At 34.6% G+C, this 12,880-nt stretch overlaps 1 protein-coding gene across 10 annotated transcripts in view; it reads left to right on the plus strand.

The window, feature by feature from the left end:
- The window catches only part of AKAP6 (A-kinase anchoring protein 6), a 269,301-nt gene that overhangs the window by 187,199 nt on the left and 69,222 nt on the right, over nt 1–12,880 (plus strand). For all 10 annotated transcript variants that reach the window (XM_031504984.3, XM_031504983.3, XM_085582095.1 and 7 more), the window contains one exon: nt 5,833–5,953. In XM_031504984.3, the coding sequence (XP_031360844.3) occupies nt 5,833–5,953 (121 nt within the window). The remainder of the gene's footprint in view (nt 1–5,832; nt 5,954–12,880) is intronic.

Genomic DNA, 12,880 nt, shown 5'->3' on the forward strand with positions numbered 1-12,880 from the left:
TGTTTGGTATTTTTTTTTTTACACGATTTTTTTTCTTACTACTAGTTAACCAGGATTTTTCTTCCTAGGCCAAGAGGCAGGGAAAACTGTTTCTATTGCTCTCTTTTTTTTAAATATATGGATGCAAAAATAATGGGTTCTGGATAATTTATCTGAGTGATGGTTTGTTCATAGGAACACCTAATATCTAATAGTAAGCTGTTACCTGGATTTTAAAAAATGCATTGTGTCCTTTTTCTTTAGGTTTTCTCCTCTAGCAGCCTCATACTATTTGATTTCTTAACATCTTCCAATGAAGAATCTTGATAGTGAAATCTCATCTTTGCAAGATCTCTATAACCATTGTTCTCCTAGTGACTAAGAAATATGAATATGAAGCCATTCAATTCCAGTTCAAATACACAGATTTTTGTACTTCAAGAAAAAATTTATTTTAACTGTTTTCCCTTTTTTAGACTGTTTTTCCTTTACTTGTTTTTTCTTTTAATTAATGTTAGCACAAATACACACATGTATATCATATATAAAAGTGTGCATTCAAAAGCATTCTATCTTAATATTTTGAACATATTAATCACTGGAATATGCTCAAAGGAGTTCTTGCTTCCCTCTCTTTTTCACAATCAAGGAAACCTATAATTCTGGAAGAAGACTTTTTCTTTAAGGTCTTCTGAAAACCATATCTTCTAACCACTAGTGCCCCAAAATGAACATAGAAAAACCTACCTGTGGGGTCATAATAGTGTAGGCCAAAAGCGGGTCAAAGGACCCAACTAGTGCTCATTGTCTGGGGATGGCCTCATCCTGATAGAAGTTTCTTTGTAACTGGCAAGTACTTTTCCCTGCAATTTACTATGCAAGAAAAGTAATTGACAAAGGTGTTCTTGAGTTCTTTATCTCCAGAACTCGTCTTTCCAATTGTTAACTCAATGTTCAGGTCTTGGAAACACAGTTTTATTAAATTACCAACTGTAAAGATAAATGAGCCTTGTAAACATCCCCTCTTATTATACAGAAAGATGGCTGTTTTAGAAAAGTTGATGTGGGCTAATTATGTAGGATTACTGAGATCTTGATTACATATGCAGAAATCTGTCAGATTCTCAAACATGCCAGTGCAGCTAGTGGCAACCGTAAAAATAATTTGTTCAGAATTCTTGTGTATATGTATATAAAAGTACACTGAGGGCTAGACATTCAAGACCACCTTCTAATTTTGCAGCCATCACTGAATGTGAGCAAAGCATAAGGTTGGAATATCGCGGAGCATGTAAGACGCATCAACAGACACTTAATTTTCCTGAAAGCAGGGGAAGTAAAGCTTTATGCTTCACAGAGAAATCCAGTTTGTAACTCTACGTAACATATGTGATAATCAAGTGTTTCTTAAATGCACTTATTTTCACTTTTAATTATATGCTTTGAACTGGAAATGGTCACCTGCTACTATTTCAAACCTGTTTAGTGCTGTGGCCACCTTTCTGGGCCTGTAAGGCCCTCTCAGGACTTAGAGGCTCAACAGGGACTTCAGGACCCAAAGGGCTGGAATCAGACCAGAATAATACCCCTTATTCAGCCATTGTAGAAACTAGTGGGGACTAAATTAAACCGGAAAACTTTTAGTTGAACCTGTCTGAGATGCTGTGTTGAAAAAAATTGAAATACCTTTCAGCTACTTAAAAATACAATTGGTGCAACATTTCCTTACTGCATAAAAACCATGGAAAGAAATTCCACAGTAGCATGACCTAACTAGAGACAGAGATCTCTACAGAGATGGGACTATTTGCGCAAATTAGGGTATCTGTCCATTTGCTGTTGTGGAAGTTTGACCTAGTAAATAGAAGACTGTCTACAGAGAGAACAAGAGCTATTTTAAATGAAGAATTTTTTATATGACGTGTGTGTGTGTGTGTGCGTGTAGGAGATTTGGGAGATGATTTTGTGCAGGAAGTAGCTAAACTGAGACAGGTAGGGTAGTATTTGCACAATAGTTTTATTCTAGTGGGTCTGTAAGGAAGTGAAGATTTCCTGTAAAACAATAATCTTGTTAAAACAGCAATAGAGAAGGTTTTAATATATTATCATTAAAATGGCCAAAGTGACAGAGGAAAGAATGAATATCCACTGCAGGAGAACACCAGCTAGCCAGGAGGTAAGAGGTAACTGAGAGTAGTTTAGTGCAAAATGTTTAGTGCAAAATGTTTAGGGCAGGTGCAAATTGGGCTGGAAATACTGTATCCCCTCCAAACTGGAGACTAGTGCGTTCAGGTCCTATTGGAAGGTATGGACACCACTATAGTACAGCATGAAAACCAGATCCTAAGGTCCTGTCATCAGTGGGTATTGGGCCTTCATGCATGAGACTTTGAAAGAAATGCATTAGAGAGGAGAGGGCTTTAAGTATGTGCCGGACATAGGGAAGGTTTAAAACTGTTAAGGTGATAACTCTGAGTTCTCCTACATCTCCCTAATAAAAACATGTGAAAAGAGTTCCAAAAAATTATGACCCAGAAACTTGAAGGGACATTTTGTCTGGCTGAATTTTTTGGTAGGTGTGTTTACAGTACTTCTAAATGCCATGTGAGATATGCCATCAAAGAAATACTACAAACTGGAAGTGCATGCTTAACATAGGAAAAACGCTGATGGAAATAGCTTCACATTCCTTTTTATTTATTAATGCCACAGACGAACTGGTTTTCTCATGAGAAAGGTGCTCATGAATTTTCATTCAAAATAATAAATTGGTGTCCACATTTTAAGAAATATGTTTAGGGTTCAAGGGATTAGACATGCAACTCTGCATATCTGATTCCTGTTTTACCAAGACAAAATATACTTCTTAATGTAATTTTATTTATTACATAGCTAATGGTTTTAGCTTATTAACCAACAAACTTCATCAAGGAAGCAGTTTTTGCCTGCCCTTTAACTAATATTATAGCACTTTTGTTGGAAGTGTTTGGGTACTTCTAATAGAGGATTTTTTTTCTTTTTCAATAAACAGATGAATTAATTTATTCCTTTTTTAGTTTGGTGGATTCATATAGTCAGCCAAAATTGGATCTTTTCTATGATAATTGCATCTTTGACATACATCAGTATTTCAGAAGTCATGCTTTCCCTGGTCCTGCCTGTGGCAATATAAAAGAAAGATCTGCTAAGCTCAGGAAAAGTAGATTCTGATTAAAAAAGAAATATTGAATGCACCCCAGAAATACTGACAGATACGTTTCAATCTTGATGTCTCTCTAGTCCTACAATTTCTTGATTTTTCTGAATATCTTTTTAGTGGCTTAGTACTTGCATCCTCTTCCAAACAGTAATTTAATAGTGATCACTAAATTCATTCATTTAGACGCAAGACATTAATTTTTAAAAAATCTGTTTTTAAAAATATATATCAGAGATATTCTAAAACCACTGAAAGTATTGCAAACATATTTTAAAAATATTGATGATGCTCTGTAGACTTCTCTGTCTTCAGGCTCAGGCAAATAACTACCATAGACAATTGCTTGAAAACGCGTCTAGATTAATTAACTCTACTTCAGAAAACAACAACAAAAAAAAAAACAACAAAACCAAAACAGACAAAAAAAAACCCCAAAACCTCCTCAAAAACAAAAATAAAAAACCCCCAACCAGCCAAAAAAAAAAAAAAAAAAACAACCCCAAAAAAAAAGGGAGAATAAGTACGTTATATAAACTATGGGGAAGAAAACCAAATCTCTTTTGTCTTGTATCCTTTCCTGGGCTTTTTCCAGTGAATCCTGTTTCTCTCACTCTTGGTTTTGGGTTGAGTTCCTGTTTAGATTATTATTTTGAAATCAAAATAGTCAGCTGTTTTCTAGTGCTTATCCATTTTTTATAAAGGTCAAAGAAAAGTGCATTTCTGTTTCTTTAAAGGATTGGTTCATTTCAATACAAATAAATGGACCAATTTGGACTGTAAGTAAGATGTGGATCTTTAGACACAAAGCAGGTGTTTGGATCCAGCAGGTCTCTTGCCTATTATAGAGAAATCCGAGTCCACCTCCTAATGCATTTTCCAAAGGCATCCCATGCCATTCTCTACATAAGCTTTGTTTCACATCATCTTCATGTATTAATTTAGGATTTTCACTGGTACAAACCATCCAAGTCAACTGAATCTGTATCAATTTTCAGGTTATGAAATCTAACATCTTCTGTTATAGAACATATGTTTTAATAACCGCCTGTCAGTTTTATGTCTTTGAATAATATTGGGATAAGATGGAAGAGAAGAAAAAGAGCAGTAGGTACTGAAGATGCAGAATGGTAATACTGCTTTCTGAGGAAGGGCTGAAGATTCAGTAACACTGCCAAATATACAATACAAAATGGAGTTTAGTGTTCTTTTAGTTTTCAAATTATATCTGAGTCAAATAACTTCTGAAACAGGAAAAAAGCCCTGAACTCCAAGTGAGACTTATATTTCAGTAATAGTAACCTGAACTTTTGTGCATGCTCTTCTTTCTTTATGGTAACACTGCTTACCTTCTCAGGACATCAAGTAGTTTTAAGTAAGTGCACCTCATAAATTATTGAGTAAAAGTATACTAAGTACAGTGAATTAAACTAGAGGGTTACTTCAGAAGCAGGAATCAGTGCTTGTGCATTATACAATACTTTCTTTGTTGTCAATTCATTGAAAATAATACCACAGAAGGCAAATGCTTTCTTCTCTCTTGCCTGCTTTCTTGAGCAAGGACAGTTCTACTTGTCACAACTTTATCTGTAAGCTTTCAAAATTACCATACACGTGGTACTCTAATTAATAACAAATAAAACTGCAATAGTACTAATGACATTAAAAGTGTGTTTAGTTTATTGTTTCTCTGTTGAAACACTGCTCATTTTTTTAATGGAGTTGTTTAAAAAGTTGGAGAAATTAGCTTTAGTGGAACATACACTATTCTTTGATCAGTATGGGAGTTTTTTGATACTACTGGCAAGGCTTTTGTTAATTCCAATTTTGCAAATTTGAAGATCCCTTTTCAAGAGGTATCTATTTGACGAATGTGCAGTTTTTCAGCATGTACTTTCTGTCTTGTATCACAGTGTTTTAGAAGAATCTATGCTTTACTTATTCACTAGGCTTTCAATAGAGAATCACATTAATCCTTTTAAGCTCCTTATTCTAATGATTTATTTTGTTGAAAACCGTAGTGATCCTCCTTTGAATTTTAATGATTGCTGGCTATTCAAGGATTCATTGTTTTGACTTCCTGTCCTTACCTTTGTTTCTTACATGTCTGTAGGGAACACCTGTCTAATACTGTATCTGGCCTTAGTTCTCACTGGCTTACCATATTCACTCAAGCCTATCTTTAGGCGTTAAGTTGAAATGCTAGCTACTCATCCATGAAAATAAATGTAGGATATTTACAAAGGTAGGCAGATAGACAGCAGAGGGATGGCTGAATGGATTGAGTAATTTTTTGATGTAGATGTTATTTTCATTTGAATTATATCAAGGTGATTGTTGCAAAATTTGCTCAATATGAAGCCAGTGCTGTAAAAATAATTAAACAACACCTATAGGGGATTTATATTTCAAAATTTTTTAAACAAATGCAGTATGCCAACAGTTGTCAGGATTTGGCATCAGCTGCTGAATTTAGGTCATGGCACTGGCTTAAATTGGATTTCAGTTTTCATTTTCATCCACACTGTATAAATACAGAATGTCTCTTTAGAAATATAACTTGGAACATCATGAGTTTTCAAGAATATATTATTCTAATACAAGATTTTAACAACTACACAGTATTATGCATAATACATTTTGTTCCTTATCTACAGCCTTTTGGACTTTGATTCAGAATACCAGGAGCTCTGGGATTGGCTGATTGACATGGAATCCATTGTGATGGACAGCCATGACCTGATGATGTCAGAGGAGCAGCAGCAGCATCTTTACAAGGTTAGCACTACTGTTACTGCCTTTACCTAGCTATAGAAGATCTGATTAGCTTGACAAGTCTTTCTCTCACAGGATATCGCTGCGTTCATTGTATGTATCATGGTGTCTATTAGAATTCCCTTCCCTGTCCCCAACCTCATTTCCATCCCCTGTGCACTGACAGGCTGCACCGACATCATAATTGCGAGAAAGTTCCCTTTATCACATTCTATTTGGTGTAATTCTATAGAAGGACAAAGATTTGTCTTCAAGATGAATAGAAATAAATGAAACTGCATTAATAAATAGACTGAAACAAAATGAAGGAAAAAATGAAATGGGAACTTTTAACAAAATGTGTTTTGATTGGAGCTTTCAGCTGGATTTTTATCCACCTTTCAGACCTCATCTGGGAAGAAAGACATTTGCCTTGATTTTGGTTTGCTGCTGCCAGGATACAGGACTCTTCCAATTTAGTTTTTATTAGTTATAAATAAAGTAGACATTGTCATGTTAAGTCTTCACACTTGGTTGTGATTTGAGCAACATGATTTTGAACTTGTAGGGTGAAGCTATAGAGTCTAATTCTAGCATATATATATATATGTACATATATGTGTGTGTATATATGTCTGTGTGTACGTATATGTGTATGTACATACACATACATACAGATACATATGGTTTCTTTTATTTGCCATAGCAACCTTAACCCAAAAAGATTTATCATTTCTTTTAGATAGATAATACTTGTAAGAACTGCCTCAAAATGTGTGACTTGATCCTAAAATTGATTCAGGCTTCACTGTGTGTCTGATGAGCTATGGGTCTGAGGGGTGGGGGTGGGGGGGAAGGCGGGGCTTTTGATAGAAATATCAGGCTGCAGTAAATCTTCCTCATTTAGGCAATTTTTATTGGAGTAATTCTGACAGTTGTCATCCTTGAATTGCTTTGAGCATATGGCATATTTCAAAGACCAGATTGTGAATCATAAAAAATAAAATTAATAACTAACCACAGAATCAGCAACACTATAATGACAAGAAACAACTACCCTCTAGCTTTTTTTTTTTATTTCTTATCAAATAAATGGTACATTCAAGGTCAAATAGAAGTTGTTCTCTTTCTTCTATGATTGCATGATTTGATAATTTCTTAAGTAAAATTTTTTTTTTCTTGCTTTGGCATCCTATTTTCTTGATAGTCTCCTTGAATTTTATTCTTTCTTATTTTAGCTATTCTATTTAAAATACCCAGTAAGAAGGGCCTGTCATGTGAGTTAAAATATATTTATAATGCAAATATAGTTTGGATCCAAACTATTTTAGTCTTCGAGCTTCATTCACTGGCCTTGTCAATTGCTTTGACAATTATTTTTTATTTTAGCTATTGTCTTTTTCCTAACATTGTAAGTGCTTCATCAGACTTAATCACCCATTAACAGACCTTGCCTTGGCCAGGCTCAGAAATAAACAAGTCAGAAATGAGTAAAGATTTTCTTGTGAGTCTAAAATAAGGTGTTTTGGTAGTTAGTGCCCGTCTGTATAAAGCCAGCTTCTATCATGAATAATTTAACTGCTAGTTTTTGTCCTATATTAAAAAAAAATAAATTGATAAACATAAATCTTAAGGTAGCAATCCATCCATCCATATGAGAAGGAACAAAGATTAAGCAGCCAGTTCAAGTATTTTAGATCCTATTTAGTATACTTCCCTTTCTTATTTCCAAATGTAACCCCTAAGAATAATTATAGATGGTAAGGCTTAGATAATAGTGCATGATGAGAAGAGTATAAAAGGGCAACAATTTAATAATATGTGCAGTACAATATGGTGGAAAATGGGTAATATTATATATGCAAAATGGGAATAGTTTCTTAATATTATGAAATTCTGAACTGTGATAAGCATGACACTTCTGAAAGCAGAAAGTTTGTATGATAGAGTAGCTGAGTCTGCAGCCTGTACAGCAGAGACAAACCAGCACTGATTCCAAAGAAGAGGCAGCTTATTTGTCCTGCAATTTCTGCTAGGAGGTTAAAGGCTACTGTACCAGATTTAAGAGCCCCCATCTCAAAACTGCTACAAAACCCCTAGAACAAAGGTAGAAATATACTCCTTGCCCTCTTGCAGTGAATATTCACTGCATTTCCCTTTCTAGTAAGAGCAGCAAGCAAATTTTTAAGGACTGAACAAAAGCCTTAACTAGAAGTGTGGAGTTTGCACAGAGATGACTGAGAAGCGTCCACAAAGCAGGAGAAATACTTGAGGTAATGCAAAAATCTTAAGTGCATTGCATTTAGAACGATCATTCTTTCAAAAAACCAAACCAAAACAGAAAACAAAACAACAAGCCCCCAACATGACAATGAACAACCTCTGAAAGTGTTGAAAGCCCGATAATTTCAGACATTTAAAAGTACACAAAGGACAACATTAGCTAATGGAATTGAGGAAACAATTCTGCACTAGCAAAGTAAAGATCAGGTAAATCACTAGCTCTTTACTATCCCTAATTTTAGAGATTTTGTGACAATGAATCATGTCCTCAAAAAAAGTATTAATAGTTTTATAAAACTAGCCTAGTAAAGCTCTCTTCTAATCAGTGGTGACACCCATTTTATTTTGAATGGTCGAGTGCTCGTGAGTATTGCCTGCACTTCCCAGAGAGCGCAGCCGTTCTGGTCCGCAGGGACAGAAAGCCAGGCAGCTATTGTAGCCAGAGTTCCTCAATGATGTGGGGTGTTATGAAAACACAGGTCTTGCTTTGGTTTCTCTTTATCAATTACAGCTTCAAATGTGAACCTGCTAATTGCACTCTCTGCATTTCCGTGGATTCTCCTAAAACCACATATCTCTCTTCTCGGTTGCTGAGCTGACAAGTAATTGCAGCTCAGAGCCAGCTCAGCAAGCAGCCCCTGCCAGGGAACCTGCTGTGGTATCACTATTACCAACAGTAATCATTGCCCCTAAGGAGTCTATGAATGGGAAGGAGCAATGATGAAACAGGTAATTCAGAAGGGGCAAGCATACATTAAAGCAGCATAACAAAACATATACACGCTAATATTGTATATAGGAAAATGAAATATATTTCATGGTTAGAGTATTTTTACAGTATCTATTTGCAGACACAATATACACTTAAGTCAACTCTAAGCTTTTTTTCATAATATTCTAATTTCTTCTTTTTTTTAATAATTCTAATATTCCAGGAACTTCATAGTTGGTTGTTTTTTTTTTTTTACTAGGATCCCTATTATCTCTCTTTAACTAGGTTTTATTTTGCCCTTATAATAGTAACAACATAGCCATATTTTTATAATACTGAATATGAATATACTACTTTCTCTAGACTTCCTAGATTTCAGTTCATAGATTTAAAAGAAAAGAGAACTTAGACCTAAATGATTCTGCTTTATAGCCCTAAACTAGCTAATGATATTGAAAATCAGCTAGTGTTTGATAAAATGGCAGTAACAGAATGAATTGATGACAGTTTATTTTTCCTCTAATGCTTTATCTATTAATTAAGAAAAAATTAAAAAGAACATTTCCATGTTTTGGATTCTTACTTCTTTTTACTTCTATAACAGCTCATTTTGATACCAAATGTATAATGTTTATTTCATTTTAATCTACTGCATGTGAGCCTGATCTTATAAGCTCTAAGTACACAGAACTTGCATTGACTTCAGCTGTATTCATATGCTGTTACTGGAGGATCAAACCCAAAGAATTTAAACTCTGCTAATTAGCCCTTTAGTAGGAACTTGAGTGATTCTGTACCTGGAATGTTCAAAAATGAAGCAAATCAGTATTTACGAGAACTGTCGAGATTAGAAGTAAGTATACTAGCAGAAAAGTTAATGATAATTCTTTCCATTTTCCTCTGAAGATTAATTGCAAAACTTAATTGTGTTAGATTAAAACCCTATTTAAATAAGTACAGTATGATTGTTAAAATCATTAGTAGGTTCAGAACAAAATTAACCAAGCATTTCAAAATATCAAATAAAATAAATATTTTTTTTCTGATTACAAGCAGTGTATGGTGGTTGTAATGCAAATTGCATAAGTCATAAGTCTTTAACTAATAATTCTTCAGCAACGATTATGATAGATGGGAAAAAGATCCATATGTAGTAGTGCAAAGATTTTGAAAGCATTTAGTTGGTACAGCTTTTGAACAGGTTAACTGCTGAGCTCTTTCATCAAGGGGCAGTGGTCCAGTGTATTAAATAACACAAAAATGTACATCAAAAACTAAGGATATATTTCAAAAAAAGTTGAGGGGGAAAAAAATCTCCCAGCAATTTTTGTTTCCCTGCTGGAAGCTCTATCCCTGCTTGGAAGGTGCAGTTAATTTCCTCCTCTGGGTGTGCTGCTGCTCCATTGTGCTTTTCTCGCGGGCTCAGTGTGCTGTGGCCCGGAGTGGATCAAACAAACCGTGGTGAAAGTTTCCCTCATTTGCATCACTTCTAGACAGCCCTGTCGTACTCTTTGCTGACAGGAAATCACTGTCTTTGTCACCTTTTTTCAGTGATCTCCTTTTGGCAGAGATTGGCCATGTGACCAGGATTAATCACAACAACAGTTCTGGCTCAGAACTCAATGACATGTTTTCCTCAGCACTTCAATAATGGTGTAGAGGAGTCAGTAGGAAATGACTACATTAATTTCAGAGTGAAAAGATAATTAACACTTAAGGACTAGTGCTATAACCTATGGAGCTATTATTCAAATTAAAACTAATTTATTGCAAACTTGTGAAAAAAAAAAACCACAAAAAACTGTTCTTAAATGCAACTGTTAAAATAATCTTGCAAGAGTCCCTGAGTTTAAAAAGAAGCACAAACTATATTTAACGTGGTAATATAAATACATAAAGACTTCAACATTTGAAACTGGAGGCTAAAGTATGTAAAGTGCTTACTTAGATGATATGAATAGGATACTGGCAAACAAAAGCAGCAGTGTGCTCCTAGAATGCTGTGCTTCAAGGAGTTTCCTTGGCAACAGAAATGCAGTTCCAAAAGTAGACAGAACTTTCCTCAGAAAACATACTATTAATAACAACCTTCCGGAACAACTTGGAACAATTTGACTACTTGGCAATAAAATGCCAAGTGTTCTGCAAATTAATCTAACACATAAGAGTTATATGTTTCTCTTGCCCATAATTCTCTTGAACTGGGGGCCTGAGTTCGCTGCTGTTAGAGGATACAAATGTGCAAAGCGGTTCCAAATGCTGCAGAAACAGAGAGACAGCTCAAATAGCAGCAGCCTATAAGGATCAATTAATGTTCTTCGTATCATTTTAACTTGTAAACCAGATTAATTTAATTGGATTACTTTGTTCCATTTAAAGCAAGTTCCACATACCTACTGAAGCTGCATTGCAGTTCAGTCTTTATTTCAAGTAGATTTTCCATATTAAAAAAACTTATTAAAAGATTAACAGCCTGCAGAGTTATATATTTGAACAATATGCTTAGGGGATTGGTTGTAAAGTATAAAATGTGAAGATATTTTCTCCTAAGCTGCATATTCTGCACAGTCCAGGGTGCTTTCTCTCTGTCTGGTATCCCATCAGTGTCTGCGTGGAGTTGCTAAAACACTCAGTTTTAGTGAGAAGAAAATGGTTGTCAGTTTACAGGAAGCTCTCAGCACACTTCAGGATTGAGTCCCTTGTAGGGAGTAACTACAAATCTGTTATGCATGCAGTATTTTTAGGCATGTCATCATTTCTGCATGAGCCAAAAGAATAAACTAATTTCAGTTTTGCTTTGCCAATAGCAATCATTAGAATTCCACTAAAGGCCATAAGTTTACTAGACAGGAAAGGCAGGCTGTGCTAGTACCTCGACTTTTCCTGAATTCTGAGCTCTAAAGGTTAAAAGTAATCAATATCTCATTGTGCAGCCTGATAATAAGTAATAACCATGATGTTAAAATCTAAATGACTGAAGATAGCGCTTAGGTGTGTTGACCCATTTGCAAGGGCTTTTTAATTGCAATCAGAATAGTCATTATAGTTTGCTAATCAACTTTTAGGCTACCTTGCAAAAATCACCACCTTTATGAAAAATTACTTTAATCCTATTAGCAAATTATGTCCCAAAGTGAAAGCTTTTATTTTATCTGAAAAAGTATACATTAAAAAAAAAAAGGAAGGATTGCTCTACTAAATAATGTCCATAGAGATACTCATTAACAATACCATGTTTATTACATAGATAATACTATGTCTGTACTTATGTCTACATACATGGATTGATAAATGTCTCAATGGAAGTTAATCTTTGCTTCTTACAGTGTGTTTTTAACTGTCATGTATTTTAAAATTACTTTGCACAAAACTTGCTTCAGTTACTGTTCTTCACAAAGTTCAGTAATTTCCATGTGCTAAGATGGATTTTTTTCCCCCAGCAGATTAAGAATCTCTGTGACTTTCTACACTAGGTAGGGAAATCATGCTTTTATGAGAGGTCTCAAAAATACATGATATACCAAATAGCAGTAAAAGTCTGACTGCTATTACGATGTTAACTAAATGAGTTCAGGACCTGACACAGCAAAGTTTTCCACTCTCTTATTACAAGGGGTGACGAAATTGGTTACATTTTTCTGCACAAGTATTTTCACTTCAATTGCACTGGGGAACAGAGTAAAAATTCTTTTGTGACCCATCCTATAACAACTAGTTCATTCTTCAGTGGTTCATAGGTTCATGTAATAGGATTAAATTCCTTGCTAATTCTGTCAAATTTTGTTATTTTTCAAAGCAGAAAATATAAATATTGTTGGGAAAATTCTTACTTAAACCAGAGAAATGTTAAGTTTTAATGTCTTATATAATTACAATAGGAAAATATTGATTGCCACATCTACAGAATTAAAACATCTAGAAATTGAATACAAAAAGAATGAAAAATAGTTTTACAT

Source organism: Lonchura striata, chromosome 5 (assembly GCF_050655825.1).
Source record: "Lonchura striata isolate lonStrDom1 chromosome 5, ASM5065582v1, whole genome shotgun sequence".
NCBI classification, from domain to species: Eukaryota; Metazoa; Chordata; class Aves; order Passeriformes; family Estrildidae; genus Lonchura; species Lonchura striata.